Below are 24,918 nucleotides of genomic sequence, written 5' to 3' on the forward strand. Positions count from 1 at the left end.
GTAAAAGAAGTGATGGCTGTCATTTATAGATTGAAGTCTTTCAACCACATATTCAAGGAGAGGTCCTTCAGATTGACAGCCAATACAACTTTGATATGGTACATAAAGAAACAAGGGGGGAACTCATACCTATTGTGCAGGTTTGCTATGTAAGCCTGGTAGATAGCCCAAGGGGTAGGTATGACCCTGAAAGCAACCCACATCCTCTCACAAGAAACTGTGTTGGCAGCCTAAGAAGATCCTCACCAAAGGATGCTGAGTAGGAATGTGTTTCTGGAACTCGCCAGTTGGTGGGGTATGTCGGAAGTAGACCTGTTTGCATTACCTGAAAATAGGCAACTTTGACAATTCAACAGAACAGTAAATGGAGAAGCTTGTAAATAGATGCCCTCTGTCTAAATCAGACAGGTGTGGGTTTTCATACTTTCCCTCCCATACTTTTGATGCCCTGGGTATTCCTAAAAATCAAACAGGAAAGGCTAAAACCATTCTTCTTCCTATACAGCTTGAAAAGGAAAAGGTGGAAAGTGTTGCTTCAGCACATGGCTCTTCTCGCACAAAACTAAGGGGCCCTTCTTACACCCCTTACTGTGAACTCGTAAATCTGTCAGTCTGGATGATTTCACATTAATCTCAAGTAGACACATTGTACTTTGAGCAGATGCTAATAATTGTGAGGGAAACTAGAAAACCAAACGTAAAGAAATCAAATATAGCTAAATGGAAAAGATTCTCCCTATAGTGCCTTTCCAGGAACCAAGGCCCAAACAAGGTTAAAGTGGCATTGATCCTAGACTAGCTGGCAAGCTTTTACCAAACTAGCCCATCCTGTACATCTGTTAAAGTGTTTGCTTCTACAGTTTCATCCTTTGGACTAACAGACTCACCCTTGTAGCCTAGGTTTTCAGTTAATCAGTTCCTTAAGTTGGTCCTGGGGGTCCTGCACATTAGTCCACCAAGAAAAAAAGATTATTCCACTGTGGAGATTTTAGAGAAGTTGACTGTTGTACCAAAAAGAGATTGTTTAACCGTGAACTGTTAACTATGTTTAAAGAAGTTGACACTTTCATCATTTGAACTAGATATGGCTGCTACTCTCCAGGACTTATCTTGGGAAGGCACTGTTTTTGGTGGTTATTACATTAGTTAGAAGAGTCTTATAACTTCAGGCTTTAGTGTGCAGAGAGCCTTTCTTAGTTCTGTCAGGACAGGGCATCCCTTTGTACCAACCCTTTTCATAGATTAGTACTAGGCTAACTGCCCTTTTCATAGATTAGTACTAGGCTAACTGCCCTCGGGGGCCATTTTAAGAGGTCATTAAAAGCCAGTTACCCCATGTGAGAATCAAACCCTGCACCTTGTGTTTCTAAGGTAAGCACGTAAACCATTATGCCATCCTCCCTTCCTTTTTGCCAAAGTTTATCTCTGAACTGTCTCTTAACTAAGCTATTCACTTGCTTGCGTTCATTCTTAAACCCCAAAATAAGGGTAAAAATTTCATTTCCTTGAAGTGCACAGGCAACTTTTAGTTATGTACTTACCATAACTTCGGATGTATGGGATCCATCTCGCCTACATTCATGACAGATGGGTTCGGAGCCGATCCATCGGCTCCGACTCGGCAACTTATACACTAGCACGAAGTCTCTCATTGGCTGGGCTACTCCCTATCCCAGGATGCACTACACCTGCTTCCCCAGATCTTGTTTGTTCGCTTTCATACACCCATGTAAACACAGAAAACACTATTAGTCACTATAACCAACTAAAGTTCTTCAAGAAAGACAAGAAAAAGTGACTACAGCTCCTCTAAATCCAAAATGAAGGGGAAGGAGGGTGGGTACTTATGAATGTGAGATGGATCCCATACATCCGGTTATGGTAAGTACATAACTAAAAGATGTAATGGGATCCTATCTCGCCTACATTCATGACAGATGGGACAGCGTCCTAGCACCTACATCCCGGTGGCTCATTTGAACACACTCCTGAGAACTGTGGAACCAAAGGAAGCTCTGCCTCGAGAAACCACATCCAATTTGTAATGAGAAATAAAAGTGTGCGGAGAAGTCCAGGTTGCCGCAGCACAAATATCATCTATTGATAACTTGGAGTGAAAGGCTATGGAAGTAGCCATTGCCCTGGTAGAATGAGCCTTGACTGGAAAGGGAAGGTCTTTATTAGCCTGTGAATAAATAAAAATGATACAATCTTTAATCCATTTAGATATGGAGGCTTTTGTTACTGGTTGACCCAATTTGTTAGCTGCAAAGAAACAAACAACTGATTTGATTTCAGCGTTTGAGCGGTTCTATTCAAATAAAACGTAGTTGTCTATGTACGTCAATTGATGCAAAGTATATTCTGCGTTATTGGAGAATTCTGGGAAAAAGACAGGGAGTTCTATAGTTTGTTGCATACAGAAAGAGGAGGCCACCTTTGGTATAAATGCAGGGTTTAATTTCAATGAAACTCTATGCTTGTGAAAAATCAAATAGGGAGGATCAGAACAAAGAGCTTGAAGTTCTGAAACTCGCCTAGCAGATGTTATGGCTACTAAAAAGGCCGTTTTCCAAGACAGAAATTTTAAATCACAAGTAGCAGCTGGTTCGAAAGGACGGGCAGTTAGGGCAGCAAGAACCATATTCAAATCCCAAGGGGGAACAGGCTGAGATAAAGGAGGCCTAAGGAGCCAAGCCCCTTTAAGGAAAGCCTTACAAAGTTTGAGAGACATCAATGAAGGTTCAAAAGAAGCATGAAAATTAGAGATCGCTGCTAATTGAACCTTAATGGTAGAAACTGAAGAGCCCGACTGGAAAAGGGAGGCCAGAAAATTCAGAACCTCTGATACTGGTGCAGTGAGAGGATCTATACCCCGTTCATGAGCCCAGAAGGCAAACCTTTTCCATTTACTGGAATAAAGTTTGATGGTGGAAGGTTTATGAGAAGAAGACAGTATGTGGACCACGTCCGCGAAAGAGCATTGTCTCGGACTAAGGATGGAAGTGGAGTAACCATGCTGCCAACTTCAAGGACCTGAGAGACGGATGACGCCGTCCTGACTGGTGAGTCAACAGGTCTGGCACCGGATCCAGAAACCATGGACCTTCTATCGCATGCCTCTGTAGGAAGGGAAACCAAACTTGACGAGGCCAGTGCGGGCAATCAAAATCATCTCGCTCTCCAAGTAAATAGCCTTCTGTATCACCCTCGGTAGGAGGAACGGAGGGAAGGCGTAGAAGACCGGGGCCAAATGTGAGTCAGAGCGTCCTGGGAATCTGTCCCTGAGAGAAACAGTGTGAAGACCTCTCTGCATTTCGCATTGTGAGGGCTGGCAAACAGGTCGCAGCAAGGAAGACCCCATCTGTCGAAGATTTTCACAGCTATACTCTGTTTGAGGGACCACTCGTGGGGTAAAAGAATGGTCCTGCTTAATCTGTCCGCAATCACATTGGACTTCCCCGGTATGTGCGTTGCCATTAGAAAGCGGTTGGTAGCTACCGTCCAGTGCCAAAGTCTCATGGCTTCTCTGCATAGTGGGTAAGACCTGGTTCCACCTTGCTTGTTTATGTACCACACCACCGACATGTTGTCGGATAGGATAATCGGGCCCTGTGGGAGAGCGTGATGGAGAGCTTGGAGTACCAATAGTACCGCTCTCATCTCCAGGACATTGATATGCAAATGTGTTTCCTGGATCTGCCATGTGCCTTGGACCGACCTGTCCAGGTAATGACCCCCCCCACCCTACCTGGGAGGCGTCCGTAGTCACAGTGGCAATGGGACGTTGAGGTATAAAGGGTCGCCCCTGGTCGAGATTTGATTGGAGAAGCCACCAATGAAGATCTCAACGGCAACTTTCTGTGATTATGATTAAGTGGTTCAAGGGAAGTTCCTGATAGGACCATTGAACCGACAGTAGCCATTGTAAAATTCGCATGTGAAGTCTGGCCAAGGGAACTAAAAATATGGTTGACGCCATCGAGCCCAACAGTTGTAGGATCCGATGGGCCGGGGCTCTTTGTAGGGGGAGACAGGATTTGACTTGATCTTGTAAGACCTGAATTCTTGCTGCCGGTAAATAGGCGCATTCTTTTGTGTCTAAGTCTGCCTATAAAAGTAATACGCTGAGATGGCTGTAGTACAGATTTTTGCAAATTGAACGTGATCCCCAAGAAACGGCCCAAGGTGAACGTGGCTCTGAGCGCTTGGAGTAGTAGATGCTCGGAGGTAGCAGTAAGGAGCCAGTCGTCTAGATAAGGAAACACCTGGAATCCCAGACTTCTCAGGTGAGCAGTTACCACTGCCAGACATTTGGTGAACACCTTGGGGGCTGTGGTGAGACCAAAGGGCAGTGCTCGGAATTGAAAATGACTGGCTCCAGGAAGCGTAAATGTCTCCTGGATTCTTGAGCTATGGGAATGTGACAGTAAGCGTCCTGGAGATCTATGGAGCACATCCATGCATTTTTTTCCAGCAAAGGAAGAATAGATTGAAGAGTGACCATTGAATTTGGACTTCTTCTAAACGATTCAATGAACTGAGGTCCAAAATGGGCCTGAAGTCCCCTGTCTTTTTTGGTACCAAAAATAACTTTGAGTAAGTTCCTGATCCGATCTGGTCGATGGGGACAGGCTGGATGGCTCTTTTTTCTAGCAGCTTTGAAACCTCTAATGCTGCCTGATCCCGCTGACTGGGTGGTACGTCCGGGATTTCCCTTAAAGAAAGGGGGGGTTTGTTGAAGGGTATGATATATCCTCCGGTAATGATGCGAAGCACCCACCGATCGCTTGTTATGGATTCCCAAGCTTGTGGGTGTGCCAGCGACTCCGACTGGCTCGGAGTTGCACAGTCGGGCAACAACTCAGGAACGCTGGTTGTATGAAGAACCACGAAAGGAATCGCGGTCTCCAGAGTTACGGGGCCTCTGCCACCTCTGGGTGGCGTCTTCCAAATTTCCCCCCCCCCCTGCCTCTGGAGGGGGAATCACTGGGTGGAGTAGAGAAAGACTTTTGGGATTTTTTAAACCACATTTTCCCTCCTCTCCCAGCCTTGGGATAAGGCCTGGAAGGAGCGGAAAAACGGGCCCCAACGGCAGTCAAAGTCTTGCCCTCCTGCTCGCACCGAGTTAGTGTGTCCTTCACCTTGGGTCCAAACAAAGATGACCCATCAAAGGCGTGAAGGAAGACTTGAAGGCCTCCCTGAACGAACACACGCGTACTCAGGCTTGCCTCCTGAGGGCAACGCCTGTTCCCGCTACTCTACTCGCCCTTCGCCGATACGAAATGAGCCTCATGGACGAAGTTAACGATAGAAATAAGGGTAGTCATCTGTGCGCCAACAGTCGGGGCCAGCGCCTCAGGTAGATTACCAACCAGAGAGTCATTTAGCTCTTTGAGAAGATCTCTTTGGAGCCTCGTAAAATGACACAAGTAGTTCAGCGACCATAAGGTAAAGGCCGCTGAGGACAGGGTACGCTTCCCGTACCTATCCATACTCCTAGAGTCCTTATTAGGAGGATGAATAGACGTCGAAGCCTCTGCCACGTCCTGCTGTGTGGCAGAAGCCACCACCAAAGCATCTACAGGCACACCCTTTGTGAGAAACTCCTTCTGGGGGGGGCTGACAAAAATTTATTGGGCCTCGCAGGCACAGGTTCCACAGAATCAGGGTGTTCTCACACCCTTCGAGAAACCAAATCAAGGAGTTCATCGAAGGGTGGAGACACCCAGGAGGCGGAAGGCTGGGCCCCAAAGGCCTTGAGGAAGACTGACTCCTCAGCTGAAGGGGTTTTGGCTTGCCAGTCACCTCTCTGTCTCAGAATCTCCAAGATATCTGAGAAGGAGATATCATCCGAAGATGATTTGGGGGACCCTTCTGCGTCATCGAGGTCAGTATCCGATGTAATAGACTCATCTTGGGAGTCTCGTGTTCCCTCTTACACAATTTCTTCCGTGGGGGTTCGTCCGAAGCAGTTTCGGACGGACCACCAGGAAGAAGGGAACCTCCGATGGGGGTATCCTCAGGCCCTGGGGCCCCGCTGCCAGGGGGCTGTGACACAACAGAGGCACCAGTCTCCAAATCTAGGGACGGTGAGGTAGAAACTTGTTGAACCGGCAAAGGCATGGCCAGCGCGCTCCTCATGGCCTCAAAGGCCGGACCTCCAGAATCCAAAGAGGTCACTGGTCTAGAGGCCACGATGGCACTGGGAATTCCAGCAGCCGATGCTCCGAGAGGAAGACTAGGCACCGAAGCACCCAATCCCAAAGTATTCCCCTCGGGCCCGGCTGAAGAGGTCGCAGTACCAAACCCTGAACCGAGAACAGGGTAGGAAGCACAGTCGGGGACGAGAGGCCTGTAAGGGGTCTCTGCTCCGACCGTATGGCTCCACATTGCTCCACCACCACCGGCTCCAACGGCTCCGAAGAGGTTGGAGGAGGAATCAAATGTGTTGGAGGGGGGATCGGCTCCGAAGCAAACTGTGCTGGAGCCGAGACCAATTTAGTAAACACTGGAGACTGGAATAGCCTCTGTAAAACCCTATCCAGGTCCGAATCTGACAGTCTCGAGGATTTAGAGGAGGTAGACACTCGAGAAGACTTTCTCTCGGCTCCGAGAAGGGGACCGGCTCCGATCGGCTCCAAAACTATCGGCGCCGACTCCACCACATCATGGACCACCATCGGCACCGAAGGAGCCTTCTTCGGAGCCGAGGGGGAAGAGTCTGAGCTGCACACTTCCACCGGCTCCGAAGCCATTGGAACCGATGGAGGTGATTCACCTCTCGATACTCCAACTTGCGGCTCCGAAGGCAATGGAGCCGAAGTAGGAGGTATCGAGGCAGACCCTTCGACCCTTGGCCCCGAAGTCAGTGGAGCCGAGGAAGAAGAGGTCAATTTTGTCTTTTTAGAAGTCGGCTCTGACGGACTTGTCGGTGCCGACGATCTTTTCTTTTTGGAAGCAACAGGAGGATTTAAGGCTTCCTCAAAAGAAGGTTTGATAAGCCCTTTCAATATCAGCTTGTTCTTACGTTCTTGAAGAACTCTAGCAGAAAAAGCATGACATACGCTACAAGTCTCTTGCAGATGTTTCGGCCCCAAACAATAAACACAGATTGAATGACTGTCTGTTATGGACATTTTATAACTGCACCGAGTGCATTTTTTAAAACCTGACTTTTGTTCTTTAGACATAGTACAGGCCCTACAACAAGTATGACTTTTACCACAAAAAGTAAGCACTGTAACAAAAAAGCGCCAACTGAAAAGCGCGAGACACACTGGCGCGAGCACTTAGGAAAAATTTACCTCACAAACAAACAGACAAAACAAGTCCAACGGCCCAAAGCCCTCTAATTTAAACGGGCTTGGCCCAAAAAACAATTAACCACAAAGTGAAATTAAAATTAAATAGTACACAAGGGTAGGGCAAAGGCCCTCTAACTTAAACGGGCCTTGCCCGACTAAAAAAATAAAGTACCAGAAGACACTCAAGCACTCAAAAGTCACAAATAGTATAAAGAATAGCTGTTAAAACAGCTGTTTGGTTAATATATGACAAAAACCCCAAGGTCAAGGACCAATAAAGGTAAAAAGAACCACTTAGCTCCAGCCAAGTCGAGACCACGTCCAGCTTGTAAAGCGGCAAACGAGATCTGGGGAAGCAGGTGTAGTGCATCCTGGGATAGGGAGTAGCCCAGCCAATGAGAGACTTCGTGCTAGTGTATAAGTTGCCGAGTCGGAGCCGATGGATCGGCTCTGAACCCATCTGTCATGAATGTAGGCGAGATAGGATCCCATTACATCTGAGATTTTATTTCCGTAGCACTAAAGAATTCAGAAAGACTGATCAGTTGTTTGCCTACTTGGCAAAGGGAAGAGAAGTGAAGCCAGTCAACAAACAGATTTTCACCAAATGGCTTGTTCATTGCATTTCATACTTTTACACAGCTCATGGCAAAAAGCCGCAGTGGTGCAGCGGTAGCATTGTCGCCTCACAGCAAGAGGTTCTCCCGTTTGATTCTCGGCTGTAGCGCCTTCTGTGTGGAGTCTGCATGTCCTCCCCGCGGTCGAGTAACATTCGAAAGGCATGCGTGAATGGGCGTGCCTTCGTTGAAGGTTGGGCTTTGGGCTGGCACCTCGGCACCATAAAAATCGACTGCCAATCATTAGCAGACCAAAGTTCCACTGTGGCGACCCCTAACCGGGAAAAGCCGAAAGAAAAACAACAAAAAACACAGCTTATGGCAAATCTGTTCCTGGACATGTCAGAGCCTACTCCACTAGTTCCAGTTTAGCCGCCCCAACCCTCCTTAGAAGGGCCATCATGCAAGCTGTCCTGGAAGCTGCAACTCAGGCGTTTTTCACACATTTCTAGACATTACAGTTTGAGGGTAACTTCTATGGCTTGAGAAGGATTAGCTTCTGTTACCCCACAAGGTCTCCTATCCTAATTACCCATCTTTGGTCAACCACTCTATAGCTTTGTGTTTGGAATTTTCCCAAAACTCAAGAGTGCAACAATGTATTGTACTGTGAGCATAGTACAGTTGTGTCAGGAATGAACTGTAAATGCAGATGTTGGTTATAGTCATTGTTCAGTCCAGGTGATTTCTTCATGTCCTCTTTTATTCTCCTGTTTTGTTCTCTTTCTTTGCACCTTAGGTCTGTTTAACTCATTAGTCCTTTTATTTGCACTTTCCGTTTAGCTTTGTTTCCAGGTCCCCCCCCTTTCCCTATTTCCCAAAAAGGGAGATGAGGACTTCTGGGGAGGACCGTTTCCATCTGGTCCACTAGCACTTTGGCACTGGGGTTTTCTAATCCAGCCTTAGACAGGGTGTGAAAGAAAGACCTAAAGGTGGTATACCTTTTATATCACGGATGTCTGTGCATAATGGTGAGAGAGTGTTGGCCAGGGGCCAAAGAGGAAGGTAGAGCGCTCTAGGTGTCAGGCTGGCCATTTGGGCTACCCATAGGCAGGAATCCACAAAAGTTAGAACTGCAACTGTGAATACGGTCAATCGGGTCTGTATCACTTAATCGAAACACGTATTTGTTGAATATGTATTCATCGATCTCTAAACATCGAACTTCACTTTAGCGAACCTCAGACTTTTTCCCATGGTTAGGGACCACTCTCCCACTAGCACTCCGGAATACACACTGCACTAAATCAAACCTACCAAAGTGGGGGGCTTTGCCCCCACACCCCCCCCTAACTATATATGCCAACTCCAAAATTGCACTACAGTGGGGAAAAGGCCAAAGTTGTGGTGATGGCCAAGTGCTTCTTAACCCTGGGAAAAAGTCAGAGGTTCGCTGAAATGAATTTCGATGTTTAGAGTTCAATTAATACATATTTCAATGTATACATATTTCAATTAAATGATATAGAACAAATCATCTAATTTATGTCAAGTTTTCAGTACAGCTGCATATTATTAGGCATAGTAATTTTTATAATTTGTGGCTAATTCAGAAGAAGGGAATTGAACCAGTCCACAATGTCTTGCCAAGTAAATGGCACTAGTCAAGGTATCTGGGGTTTAACACATTTAATTATCTTCATCTCCTTTCTCAGAAAATTGATTTAAGTGAAGACCTTTTAAATGTAGTTATCCTATGTCTTTCCTACAGCTCTAGACTTATGAATATTTGCTAATTAAATGGCTATATACTTGAACATTTCAGTGACTCGTTTTAATTGCTGCTTTCATCTAATTCAAAAAACAACACCTCCAACTGGTCATTAGTAAAATTAAGCACTTCAGGATCTTCTAAGAAGTTAGGATTTACTCTGCAGGTTAAGGGTAAACTGTAATTTGCAAAGAAATCTAAATCTGAATTTCTTGCAGAATGATCTGAATGAAAGCTTTACACTGTGCTATACATCCACAGCCATTAAGTGATTGAGAACTGAGGAAAAATCAGTCCTTTACCAAGAAGACTGAACTGTCCATATAGGTTCATAGGTGTGTACTAGGCTAATGGCCCTGGAGTCTTTACAAGCCTAGCCCATATAAGTGCCCTGGCATCGTGCCGCCTGACATTAGTTCCCAGTGCCTCTATCAAGTAGAGCCACTGGAGTGATCCCTGGGGTGAACTTTCTATTTCCCATCCACTCATCAAGATTTCTCTTGAAGAAGGCCAGTGAGGTGCTCTGCTTGACATGTAAGGGAAGTCTATTCCAGAGGATGGGCAGTCTCTGGGTTATGAACCTGTCCCTCCAGCATGTTTTTTTGATTGTGGTAATGAGGTTGAGGTCTCTGGAGCATGTGGTGCGGAGGGATTGGGATTTCTTTAGATGCAGCATTTCTAACAGAGCTGGGTCAGACATGGCTTTGTAAGTCAAGCAGAGATCGCCTCTTAGTAGGCGATATGAGACAGAGAACAACTGGAGTTTTTTGAGTCTGCCCACGTAGGACATGTGTTTAAGGCTTAGGATCCTCTTCTTGAGGCACTTTTGCAGCCTCTCCAGTTGTAGGTGTCTAATGAGGTAAATGCCAAATGGGCATTGTACTGAATGACTGGCCTAATGAGGGAAGAGTAGAGGGAAACAATGACCTCTTTCTTCCTGGATAAAAAACCCTTAGTAATGAGATGTGCCACATAGATGGACTTTCTGACCACAGTGGCAATGTGCTGGTCGAAGGAGAGGTTACTCTCAACCTGTGTCCCCAGATCTTTTGTAACGCCTTCAATGAGTTCCCATTGATGTGGTATTTAGTGGGAACTGAGTTTTTCCCAAAGGGAATAATAACGCATGTTTTGGCATTAAACTTAAGGCCATGGTTTCGATACCAGTCGTTGGTCTCAGTGAGGCCTTTCTGTAGGATGTCTGCATCACTTGGGGAGTTAATAATGGCTCCCAGCTTGCAGTCATCTGTGAACTTGGTCAGCCAGAGTCCCTCCGTGTTGTCCTGGACTTCTGAGAAGTAGATGCTAAACAGGAGAGGACCCAGGACTGATCCCTGTGGGCCTCCACTCGTGACTGGTTGGCAGTCTGACTTTGGAGTCTGCTACTTTCACACTATGGGTACTATCTGTGAGCCAATTTGCAACCCACCAAGTGATATAGGGGTTGATGCCTAGTTTGGTGAGTTTATCAATAATTCCTGAGTGGAGAATGGTATCAAAGGCATTTGAGGTACGCTGTATGAACTGCCTTGCCCTCATTCACAGCTCTGGTGACTGACTTAAAGAAGTCAACCAGGTTGACCAGGTATGATCTCCCTTTCACAAAACCAAATTGCATGGGATCTAGAGTCTAGAGATTCCCTGTACCCTTGTTAATTAGGTCCATGATGATGCACTCCATAGCCTTACATATCAGACTTGGCAGGCTAATGGGGGAGATAATTCCCAAGGTCTGTAGTTGCTCCTCCTTAATGGAGAGGGAATGCCTGCAGACTGCAGCAGTGCGCTATTCGGTAGGGACAAAACCTGAGGTGAGGCTATAATTGAACAGGGCACACAGATGTGGTGCCAGTTCACTTTGTAGTTCATGTAGAACGCATCCAGGAATATTGTCGGGTCCCAGGGAAGCTGTATTCGTGGCCTTGGACAATGCAGCTTTAACCTGTGCTACAGTAATGCTGGGTGCCTGGCATTCCTCTGGTATTGTGATTGGTCCTTGGGGAAGTTGGCACTGAATTTGTTGGCAAGTATGTTGGCAATATCTGTTGGCTCAGTATAGGAGTTACCATTGTGCTGTAACTCGGAGCAAACCTGGCTATGGAGATTCTTGATACAACTGTAGAAGGCTTTGTGGTTGTTTTTAGTGTCTGCCACAATTCTGCCCTCATAGCTGGCTTTAGAGGTTTTGATGAGGGATCTCAACATTTTGTTGAAGCTAATAAGGGAGTTTTTCCAGTCTTGGAACTTCACCTTTTTCTGCAACAGTTTCTTCCTTCTGCTGTAGAGTTTATTAATGGCAGGGGACCACAAGATTATCTTCATTTTTTTGGAGGAGAAGTGTCTTGGTTCTGTTGGGTATGGTTAGTTCCATGCATTTATGTATGTGTTCGTACAGTGCATTGGTGTATGATTTGGCAGTCATGCATCTATTTTCCATTGACATGGGTGCCGTGAAATCCAACATCATCTTTGGAGAAGTTTTTCATGGTGGTTACCTTTACAGGGTGGTGTGGGTGAGATGCGGATTTCCATGGTGATTAGTTTGTGGTCAGATCTAACCAGGGAGGAATTGACTATTGGTGTAGAGCAACAGTTGCCCATGTTAGTAATAACCAGGTCAAGGATGTTGTTTCCTCTACTGGGGGTAAGAATGAGCCAGTCCAGGGCATTGGAATTGATGAATTCCAGGAAGCTTTGGACCAGTGTATTGGTGCATGAGTAGTTTTCCCAGTTGATGGAGGGGTAGTTGAAGTCACCGAGTATGAGAGTGTTGGGTTGGACCCTAATAGTTTCCAGGGTGCTTAGGAATGTGGAGTGAGAGTCTTGGGACATGGCTGGGGACCTATAGCAGGCTACGACCTGAATCGCCGTCTTACATAATGTTAGGTGTACCTGAAGTATCTCAGATGTGTTATGCTGGGCTACTAGTCTGGAGGTGTGCATATCATTTATGAATATGAATATAAAAGAAATGATGACTGACTGTGGCAGTTATATGTTTCCTCCTTAAAAGGATATTCATATGTAAAAGTGTAATAAATCGAATAATATCAAAATGTCCTCTCTTTCTGAAGATGGCTGTATGTAAAGATGAGCTGTTTAGTTCTTTTTCTGTTCAGTAACCACATTACATTTGTGAGCCTAAATAAAAAAAAAAAAGATAATAATTTGGACCAGATTACAAAAAGCAGATAAAACTCAATATAGGACATTAACTGGTTTATACATGGTGTGTAAACCTTAACAAAGACAGTAGAATATCTGAATGATGGAACAGAAAAAATTAAAAATGACTTGAGTGTTCAAATCCAGAAGTAGCAGTAGAATAAGATGAAGCATTTTTAAATAGAATTGCAACCTTGGATCAGAAAAAGAAAAATACCAGCTGCCACCTGTAATCTCACAACATATGATTTTCCTGCAAATCATATCAGCTAAAAATAACTTTTGCAAGAGGTGAAAAACTAGCTAGCCACATCCTGAAGGTTATTTACTTTCCAAGATGATCACTTCATAAACTAAGAAAGTAACTGTTGATGAAAAGATGAGATTGCTGTATGAGTTAACTGATCTAAAACTGAGTTGGTCACTTACATGCCAAAAAGCAGATTTTGTGATGGGGAAAATTAATTAGATCCTGCATAGTGTAGAAATCCATTGTAGTAAATAAACTAAATGGATGCATTCTTACAAGAAAGATAACAAATACCACCAAAACTACTCTACAAGTAATATCAAAGTTAAGAATTGTGATTAAGTCCCAGCCCCAACAACGAAGGAAACTTTTAACAGTGTTAGCATGACTGTTCTACATCTTAAGTATAGCTCCTGTCAGAACCTGCCTCCTCCATATCAAATCTTAAACACAGAAAAACTGTCAGAAGCAGTGCATTCAGAAATAATGCAGTCTACGCGCACCTACAAGAATGCATGGATCGTGCTATCCTAAGCAAAACCAAGACTCACTCCTCCAAGAAAAGGAAACCAGTCTGGTGGACCCCTGCCATAAACAAGCTGTACAATAGAAGGAAGAAACTAGTACAGAAAAGAGTAAAATCCCAAGAAGGGAAGACATTCCTGATCAGTATCAGCAAGAAACTACGGTCCCTCATAAAATCATCCAAGGCAAGCTTCGAAAGAAAAATTGCCAAGGACTCCAAAGATAACCACAAGGCATTCTTTAGCTTTGTCAAGAATCTAAGTGGCAATGCTCAGATCTGCTCGGAGTTAGTGCAGAATGCCACAAAATACACTGAACCGACTGATATCGCCAACATCCTGACAGGCAGACTTCACCCCCTCTCACCCCCAAAAGGGCCCATAACCATACCAGAAGAATGTAGACCCCCTGAAGTCACAGACACTCAGGTTAAAACAGCCCTCTCCAAAGCCAAAAACATAACATCAATGGGACCGGACGGTGTCCCAGACTGCATCCTACACGAGCTCAAAGGTGAACTAACCCCTCACCTAAACACATTGTTCAAACTCAGACTCTCCACAGGCTACGCACCCATAGAGGGGTGCACAGCAACCGTTATTCCACTCCACAAAGGTGGAGACACAACAAACCCCGGGAACTATCACCCTATAAAGCCTGACTAGCTTGGTCTGCAAGGCTATGGAGCACATCATCATGGAACTCATTAACAGAGACGTTGGGAACCTCCAAATACTGGACCCTACCCAGGTCAGCTTTGTTAAGGGCAGATCATGCCTCCTAAACATGGTGGACTTGTTTGAGACAGTTACCAAGGCTATAGACGAGGGAAAGGTGGTACACACAGCCTACCTAGACCTCGCAAAGGCCTTCGTCACCATTCCCCATTCTGGTATTATAGACAAGCTCACCAGCCTGAACATAAACCTCTATGTCACAAGATGGATTGCCAACGGGCTCACGGACAGAACCCACATGGTGAGAGTTGTGGGAGCTAGGTCCAACTCTAAACCGGTTACAAGTGGGGTTGCCAGGGCTCAGTCCTAGGAACCCTCCTGTTCGGCATGTACTTCTCAGAGGTACAGGCAAGCACAGGAGGACTATGGCTGACCAAGTTTGCAGATGACTGCAAACTTGGGGCTATAACTGACTCTCCAGCTGACACAGACATCCTCCAAAAGGGTCTCACTGAGACGGATACCTGGTGTCAAAATCACAACCTCAAGCTAAATGCAAAAAAGTGTATAGCCATCCCCTTTGCAAAAAACAAAGTACCCACAAACTACCATATAGGTGGTAGTCCCCTAAATATGGAAGACGTAATAAGGGATCTGGGGACCCAAGTAGATAGTAATCTCTCCTTTGATAATCACATTGCCAAAGTGGTTAGAAAATCCTTCTACGTGGCCCACCTAATCACAAAAGAGTTCACATCCAGATCAAAAGAGGTCATTGTGCCCCTCTACTTATCACTCATCAGACCCATCATAGAGTACAACGCCCCATTTGGGATGTACCTTACAAGACACCTGCAACAGCTGGAAAGACCACAGAAGTACCTCACCAAGAGGATCACTGGCCTCAAACAGATGCCCTATGCAGCTTGACTGAAGAAACTTCAACTGTACTCTGTTGCATACCACCTACTCAGAGTTGATCTCTGCCTGACATACAACCCAGAATTGATGGACATGCTCCACCTGAAGAAAACCATATCCCCTCAAGCCACAAGCTCTAGGAATCTAAACCTCTCTACAACAATAAATAGGACGTGCTGGAGGGATAGATTCCTGTCCCATTGACTTCCCATGCTTTGGAACAAGATTCCAACCTACATTAGGCAGAGCTTCACGCTGACAGTCTTCAAGAGAAACCTTGACGAGTGGATGGGAAACAGAATGTTTACGCCGGAGATCACTTCAGTGGCTCTGCTGGACAGAGGCACAGGGAACTAATCTAAGGTGGCAGTGAAAGCCAACACATTCTGGCTAGGCTTATAAATGCCTTCGGGCAGATAGCCTAGTACCTATCTATGAACCTATAAGATGTGATACAGTGGTGATTTGCATTACTACACATAGGCAGATAATAAATCTAGCTAAATGCTAGTTAAATAATCATCCAAAGTTATCCATTATCAGAAGAGTACGCAAAAAGTTAAATAAGGGAGCTAAAACTAATCATGCTGAAAAAAAAGTGAGCAAATATGATGTTTCAAATGTCAGTCACAAGAAAAAAGAACCTATATACATACAAAAACTAAATACGTTAACATACCTCATGATGGAAGGCATCATGTGAACATATGACTTCATGTCCAGCGTTCTACAGCAATCTGTTCAGCAACAAAGGGTAAATTATCCCCAACAGTATACAAAGCTAAATCAAATGCATTGCAGCCTGTATTTTCCCCTTTTTCTCTGTACAGACTGAAACAACAAGCAACAAAACCATAAGTGTTAAGCATTTAGCAGTAATACAAAATAAGCCATATTTTGCTAAACATACCTTATATAGTTCAGTCTTAATTTACTGTACAGCAGAAATATTGAACAGTTTCTTTATTTCCATTTGAGTACTTGGAAAGCCCAACTGGGAACACTGGTATATTCCCTTTTCAGTGGGAGCCCAGGGAGAAAAGCTCCCCAGTTAGGTACATTACATAGATTTGTTACAGATAAAGTTCAAAATCCATTTGTAAGGGGTTTATTGCAGGCTAATTACAAATATAGTGAGAACATAATTAAGTAAACATACATAACTTATATTTTATTATTATTATTATTATTTTACATTTGTTAACCAGGGGTGTCTGAGCCGAAAAGGCCCTTTTTCAGCAGAGGCCCGGGGAGAAAAGCTCCACAAAGAAAAATTACAGACACATTTAGTTATTTAGGCATGATCAGTATACACACAAATTACAGGAGACATGTTTTTACAGTTACAGTGGAGAGAACAAACAAAAAAAAAATATTAATTTTAAAAATAAAGATAATTAATAGATTTGTGGTGTACAACTGAAATTTGGAACATAGGTAGAATATATACATAGTACACAGGTACAGTGCATACATTGTAGATTAGCCAGTGTTTGAGAGTAAGATTGAAAACTATTATCAAGTGCTCTAGATTTTGTATGTATGTGTTATCCGCTTTCACTAGCCTGGGGAGCAATCATGGCACTGCCAACTTTCCTTGAGATGTTGCCTGATGAGGTCTTTAAAGGAGGCTTTGGATGATGTGTTTTGTATGCTACTGGGGACAGAGTTCCATTTTTTAGCCACTGAACTACTATATAGTGCATCTCCAAAGCTATTGTAGCTGTTGGTGACTTCTAGTAGTAGTTTGCTTGATGATCTAAGAGGCCTTTTGGCTGAGTGATGTTGTACTAGGTTTTTGAGGGCAGGACACTTATTGGGGAAGGTAATAGATAGAATGACAGAGGCAGAGCTGATTGTAGGTTAGGAGGTTGGGCAGTTCGAGCCAGTGGAGCTGTCTCAAAGCAGTACAATGATGAGTTCTATATGAGCAATTTGCAGCAAAGCGGGCAATTCTGTTATAGCAGGCTTCCATTTTGCTTAGTTTAGTTTTGTTGAGATTAGTCAGAATGGGAGATGCATATAGAGTAGGGTGGATAGAAGCTGGGAGCGAGCAATGGCTGATCTTGTGTTGTTGGTAGGAAATGGTTTGATACAGTAGAGAGACCCCAGTTTGGCATGTACTTTTTTAATAGTTAAGTTGAGATGACTATCAAATTTTAGGTGGGAGTCTGTGGTTATTCCCAATAGCTTAGCCTGTGCCACTGGAGCAATTGGAGTAGCATTAGTGGAGTAGATAGTGAATTGACTGTTATCAGTGTTTTTGTTAGAACTGGTTATAATCATAAGCTGAGTTTTCTTTGGATTGAGGATAAGTTGGGCTTTGGTAAGGTAGTTTTCAATGTCAGAGAATGCTAGTTGAGTTGTTTGCAGGAGGGTGGGAATGTTTTGTGCAGCACAGATTAAGGTAGTGTCATCTGCATATTGAATTATAGATGCATGCTGTGTGGAGGTATGGAGGTCATTTGTGAAGACTGAATAGTAGTGGTCCTAAGATAGAATCCTGTTTGACTCCTATAGTTATGGGCAGCTGAGGAGAGAGAGAATTTTCCCATTTCACAGCTTGGTACCTGTCAGTTAAGTAGCTTTGGAACCAGGTAAGAGTGGAATTTGATAGATGATATTGGTTTAGTTTGTTTAGCAGGATTTGGTGTGAGACTGTGTCAAATGCTTTGGACATATCCAAAAAAAGAGTTGACACTTGTAGGCCTTCATTTTTGAGATGGTTTACTGTGTCTGTGAAACAGAGGAGGGCTGTAGTGGTACTATGGGCAGGTCTGAAACCATGCTGCGTAGGTGACAGGATGTTGCTGTCTAGGAGATAGTTTAGCATCTGGGTATGGATGCATTTTTCTAGGATTTTTGGCCAGGGGGGAGAGTAAAGCAATGGGTCTGTAGTTATTAAGTTCAGTGGAGGTCCCGCCTTTATGTCTGGGTGTAACATAGGATATTTTCCAGAGTTTGGGCACATAGTTTTCAACAATTGATCTGTTTATGAGAGTGGAGACTGGGATAGCAATATCATCTGCTGTGAGTTTCAAGAAATAGCTGGGGAGTAGGTCGGCTGCTGTTGATGAGGTTTTTAGTTTGGAGAGCATGCTTTTGATTGAAGTGGTGGAAACTGTTTTGAGGGTAAAGCTTGTATTAGTGTTATTTGTGTTGGGGGGCTAGTGAGGAAGGAACTGTCCTGTGATACTAAGGATAGAATTCAGTTCACAAAGTGGGAGTTGAATTGTGTTTCGATGGGAACTTTAGTGTCAGGGGTGGTTGGTTTGCGGGTAGCCTTTTGGGTGGATTTTAGTAGCTGGTTTACATTTTTCCAAAATTTGTGGGGGTTGTGTTGGTATTTAGTTTGTAATGTTGTGTAGTAGGATTTTTTTGTCCAGCCTAATGCATTTTTTTGCACGGTTGCGCAGTTCTTGGTACTTAGGCTTTGTGTTTCTTTGTTTTTTGATAGTAAAGCCAGGCAGTGTCTCTGGACTTGAGGATTTGTTTGGTTTCTTTACTGAGCCAGGGATTTGTAGAGGTTCTAACCTTGATTTTGCACAGTGGAGCGACAGTGTCTAGGTGTTGTAGAAATGTTTTGTTGAAACATGCTACAGCCTGGTCAACTGGGAGGGTTTTTTGGGGGGTCCAGTCACAGTTACAGAGTAAAGTGTTGAGGACCTCAGGAGATAATTTTTTTGTGTTTCTAGTGGATATATAGTTAGTGGTTTTGCATATGCTTGTTCTACTATGTATAAAGTATATTATGTTGTGGTCACTTAAGGTGTCTGGGAGACCGCCTGTGTGAGGGTACAATGTGGGGTTGTTAGTTAGGACCCAGTTAAGGATGGATTCCCTTTTAGATTTTTTATCACATCTAGTTGGAATTTGGACTAGCTGCTGGTAGCCATGGAGATTTATTAGATTATTTGGTGGTTCTGATATACAGGTGAACCAATCTAGGTTGAAGTCCCCCAGAATAAGGGTTTCTTGTGAGTATGTGGAAGAACACCAGGATAAGAAGTCTTCAAGGCTAGCAGGTGTATTACCAGGTGGAATATAGATCACAATTGTGATGATGACCTTTTTAGGGTGAAGTTGAAGTTGTGAGATAAGTATGTCCCAATTATTGGGGGAGGGGGAGGAGTTTGGTAATTGACGGACAGTTAAGTTTGACTTGTACAGTAAGGCAGTTCCACCCCCTTTACAAAGTGGTCTGTCTTGTCTAATGATATTGTAGCCGGTAGGGAGAACCTCTTGTTTTTATTTAGCCAGGTTTCTGTTAAAGCAACTATGTCTGGGGAGTAGTGTGATATTGTGGCCTGGAGTTCAGGTATTTTATTTTTGATACTTCTAATATTAATATTTAGCATTAAAAGATGGTTGGTTTTGCTACTGTTGTTGATTTGCCCAGGGATGAAGAAAGTGGGGATGTTATGTTTTGACATTTGTGTTGGACAGGATGGATTTGGGCCTGGGTTGGGGTGGATATCCCCACTTATGGTGACCCTGGAGTTAAAATGGTTATAGAGATGTTGGAGTTTGGTGAGGAGTGTGAGAAAGTATTGTGTTTTTTTGGATGAGGAATGAGAGCATATGTGTTTAGTCCTGAATTGGTCCGTTATGTAGTTCTTGAATAACTGTGGGCAGATGTTATTATAATGTGTGGTGTGTGTATACGAGAGTGCATAATGCAGTGTTGTGCTACTAAGTTTAGGGATATTGCTAGAGTGATAACTTGTGGTGTTGTAAAGAATTATGAGAAGACAAACTAGACTTAGTTGCGTGATAGTCATGGTTATAAAGCTTAAGTTGTTTCTAGGTGGGGGGTCTGAATAGGAATTATAGGGTTGCACTATATGTGGATGGGGAAGTAGTGTGGGTGATGTAAAAAATGCCTAGTGGGAATGAGAGTGATTGGGAGTATTTTGTGTGGAGCAAGTTGGTGTGGTATAATGTGATATGACTTGAGGAGCTGTGATTGGTGGAGGTGATGTGAGGGTGAGCTGTGGGTGTGGCTGTGATTACTATAAATGTAGAGGTAGTGGGGCTGGGAGGGAATAGGGGGCAGGGCAGGGGAGCGGAGAGAGCCCGAGCGTTAGCGAGGGCGAACGGAGCGGGGCAGAGCCAACCAAGACAAAAGAAAAAGTAAGTATTACTTTACAAATCTGAACACTTTTAAAACGAATTCCTGAGGTTTAATGGCTTACCGGCAAGCAGAATGTAATTACTGAGGAGCACTTGTGTCCTGGTGGGAGACTAGAAATTTAAAGATGGCTCCATGCTCAGCAGGATTCTAATATAAACTTTGTATTGGGGGAGGGAGATAGCACAAGGGGTGTAAACCAGGTGGAATGCAAAGAAACCAGAGAGGCAATCAGTGGAAATCAGTGAAGACCTCAGAGAGGGTAAGTAATAATTCAAACTACCTGTAAAGTGAAGGAGAGAAGAGACAGCAAAGTTTATTAAGGTTGGGAGTGTGTCTTCACATTCAAGTAGAAGTACAACGGTACCCATAGCCTCATCCTTGGACTTCTGCTAAATGCACAACTTGCATATTTAGCAGCTTTTGTCTTAGAACTGAAAACTTTGCTTAAAGTAAAACATGCTACTGCACACAAATTGCATCCTGATCTCTACAAATAGTATGACCAGGTTATTAGTATAAGTTGCTTTACCAAAGGTCATGGCATCAGAATTGTCTTCTTTAAAGAAAGGGGAGACTTGGGTACCCAAGCCTGAAGAACCAGCTTTTAAACATAGATTGAACCAACAACTTTATCAAAAATAAAAAATAAAGCCATGAAAATTTTGGGCAATGTTGACAATAAATAAATGATTAAATAATTGATATCTTCAAGAGGTGAAATTGAATGCCTCACCCCATGTAATGCAAATAAAATGAATGCTTTTCTAGTCAAAAAGTGAAGATAAATAGAAGGCAGGCATCTTTGTTTTATTTCTGCAGGCAAGGCAGCATGTGCCAACAAAAACTACTCTGTGGAAAAGCACAAGACAGTCCCACTAAGGAAGTATTCAGCATGTGTGGGTGTGCACCTACCTGGCCTTTGTATTATGTGCACTATTCAACGCTGGGCTGATCAGGAAAGAATCTGGTGCAATGAAGCAGTCTTGCATCACTAAAATGACAGCGGTCTGGCCACCAACTCTTGTTTTGCGTTTTGGGACTGTAAGCTGGAATTCCAGTACACAGTTGTCTTCTGGAAAAGAGGAAACCTCAGTAGCTGATGTAGGGCATGCAGTGTTAGACAAAGGAAACACAAGCATCATTGGCAGTTAGGTATCCCCGATGGTCTGAATGCAGTTAGACAAAGGAAACATAAGCATCATCGTCAGCTAGATATCCCAGATGGTATGAAATGTGCAGAGCTAAAAAGATATAAAAATGAAACTGTTAATAATGAGCATTATTTCTGAGAATTAAAACAGTAGACATTGCAGTTTCAGATTAACTGTAGTGCCTAAGATATGTGAATGTGGTGACTGTAGTGTATTACACTCTGCTGGAATATAAAGAACACTAAGTAAAAACATAATTGAAGCACTTTCTGAAATGTGACTGTAACAGTGCAGTATTTGTGGCATCTAATCTTTTTTCTGTCATCCTTTCCAATTTCAGAGGTATGATAACTAAGGCTGGCCGGGCTGCTTCATCTTTTCTGCAGACGATGTGGCTTTACAAAGAACTTCATGGGACGTATAAAAAGGTAACACAAGAAGTGGGGCTTCTTTTTAATGTAATTCTTTCATTTATTTAATTATTTAATTATTTGTTGAGTCATTTATTTTAGAATAGTTTTGTTGTTTTTTCCCTTGTAAAAAAAAGTGAAACTTACACAAAGCAAGAATGTTTTATCAAAGATTTTGAATTTTTGCATATTATGATATGTATAAAATGGCTGATCTGAATCTTTCTCGTAAGTATGCCTGTTGTGGAGGTCGTACTACAGTGTGGATAAGGGAAAATACCCTTTTCCCCACTGTAGTGTGATTTCGGAGTGAGAATATTAAAGTAGGGCGGTGTGGGGGGGCACAGCCCCCCACATGGGGGGTGCAGGGGGGCTTGCCCCCCTGCAAAAACATTAATTAAATGTTCTTTTCTTTTTTTTTGTTTAACACACTTTAACGAAAGCGCTTTTTCAGTGAAAGCACTTTCGTTAAAGTGTGTTCAGTGATTGTGTCCTAGATCCATACATATATATATGTATGTATGTATATATATATATATATATATATATATGTGTGTGTATATATATATATATATATATATATATATATATATATATATATATATATATATATATACATATAATGTTAAAACAAGTCCTACTGACTGCAAAGCTGTGTTCAACCACGAACCAAATAAAATGAACAAAAATGTAGAAAACAGCAAACCAATAAAAAGCAAATGGCAAAGAGCAGTATAAAATCCAAACAGACTTTTATTCGAACACAGGTGAGCTCTTTCGCGATAAAATCGCTTCTTCAGAACGTACAAGAAACCAGCAACATCTCAGATATTTAAAATACAATCAATTAAATATCTACTAATAAAAAACATGCAGCTACAATAGCCATAACAATTTTTAAAGGCAAAGCTTTCTTTTAAGGCAGGAACCATAGAAGGTTATTGCCGTAAAGATACACACATAGCAAGCTACCCATTTAAAAAGCTTTCTTTCTTTCAGAACTGGCTTAAGAGATACTGATTCATTCAAGCCTGCACCTCTATGTGCCGATAATTTGAGATTCCATCTTAAAGCTTTCCCTTCTGTGATGTTAGTTATATCACCCAACGTAAAACTTTCATAGATTACTTCTACTGCCATAAACTTGAACTAATGGTTAGTGCCTTTCTCTAGAATGTGTTTAGCTAGGGCACTATAACTATGGCCCTTATTACCACAATAATAATGGTCTCTAATTCATTCCTTAAGTCGCCTTTTAGTTTTTCCTGTATAAAATTTTGAATTCATAGCAGGCAGTATTTAAAGAAGGATGGAAAAAAAAAAAGTGAGGTGAGAGAGGTAGGCGGGTAGAATTAGTAAGAGGAAAAGGGGCAAATGAAAGTAGGAGAGAGCTAATCAGGAAAAGGGAAGAGGATCTGAGATGATATGTCACTGCTGGCAGCTGATTGGCTTAGTTTCAGACGGACTTTGTTAGAATGGAGTCATGTAGGGGCTAGGTAATATCTCTGTTGTGAAAGCATTTTTAGTGTACTTTTTGAAGGTAAGCATTCACTATTGTCCCCTAGAGAATTAAAAATATGCCCAGCAAATGTGTTACCAGTCAGGAACTAAGGTATTTGTCTGTCAGTTAATGCAAAAGATTAACACAATGGGTTTGTTAACAAAAGCTGCTTCATGTGGTCCACTGTTTGATTCTGTAAGGCTCCATTTTCCTACTGTACATTTTGAACAAGTCGCTTAACCAGGTGGTGCTCTGAGGAAATTGGGCTAAGCTCCTTTGTGGTCTCCTAGACTACATGCCTAGTAACTACCTATGAATGTGTTCATCTTGAAACTAATAATTTTCATTCCCTGAGGTTCAGAAAAACATTCATCACTCATGGTAATTGCCCACTGTGGCTTGGTCAGTTGCAGCAACAGTGAGAAAACTTGATTCAGAGACAACTATGGCTGTAGTGAGAAAGACCTCATTATCAGTTTATTAGCATGTCTCCAAGTCACACATTAGCACATACTAGTAGTGGCAGATCTGACTGATTCCACGGTGGTACAGCGGTAGCGTTGTTACCTCACAGCAAGAGGTTCTCCCATTCGATTCTTGGCTTGGCTTAGGAGTGCCTCCTGTGTGGAGTCTGCATGTCCTCCCCGCGGTTGGTTAGCGTTCGAAAGACATGTGTGCATAAATGGGCATGCCTTCATTGAAGGTTGGGCGTCGAGCTGGCACCTCGGCGTTTCGTAAAAATCTACTGCCAATCATTAGCAGACCAGAGTTCTGCTGTGGCGACCCCTAACCGGGAAAAGCCAAAAGACAAACAAGTAGTGGCAGACCTGATGATGGTAGTGTAGCACATACATCACATTGGCAAAGACACTCCCCTACACATTCAGAGATATCTTTCTCGCACACATATCCACCCATCAACAAGCAAGCCCTCACACAGTCAATTACATGCATTGAACCACTCAGCCATTCACCCACATGCATGCTCCAACAGATACACACACATCTCACCTCTTGCTTTACTACCCAGACAGACAAATACACATATACATACATGCATACTTACACACACGCGCAATTTTATTCATACCTTTACAGACATGTTCACCCACATACACACACTAACACACCCCACCTCCCACTTCTCACTGAACGTACCTGCACCACAAGTACATAGTAGTGAATGGGTGATAACTGGGTTTTTCTGACAGACACTTTTTTTCTTCAACAGTGAATTTTACACAGTCAAGTGGTTCTCAGAATTGCTCAGGCAGGCAGATCAGGAGCTACTGCAATTTTCAGGGGAGAGCACATGACTAATTATCATTAGCCATGTTATCAAATTGGCACATTATCATACAGATCTGCTCGCGAGTGCACCCTCCATGCTGTACCGCTCACCTGAGGAAAATGTCAGTGATAGGGTGGTTTAAGAATCAGAAAGCATTGCCATGTTGGGGAAAACTGCTGTGTTAAAGCTTTCCCCTCATGTTGTTTTGAATCCCAGCTATTGTCATTTTGAGACAAAACATTGTTTCATCCCCTGCAA

The 24,918-nt window shown here is 43.2% G+C and overlaps 1 protein-coding gene across 1 annotated transcript in view; it reads left to right on the top strand.

Annotated features, from left to right (window-relative positions):
- Positions 1 to 24,918, top strand: part of PKP2 (plakophilin 2) — a 1,518,559-nt gene that overhangs the window by 1,451,390 nt on the left and 42,251 nt on the right. Inside the window, exon 12 of the mRNA XM_044087464.1 lies at positions 21,799 to 21,886. Within this exon, the coding sequence (XP_043943399.1) occupies positions 21,799 to 21,886 (88 nt within the window). The remainder of the gene's footprint in view (positions 1 to 21,798; positions 21,887 to 24,918) is intronic.

This window comes from Protopterus annectens, chromosome 11.part0, assembly GCF_019279795.1.
Source record: "Protopterus annectens isolate FY-2018-M chromosome 11.part0, PAN1.0, whole genome shotgun sequence".
Lineage (NCBI taxonomy): Eukaryota > Metazoa > Chordata > Ceratodontiformes > Protopteridae > Protopterus > Protopterus annectens.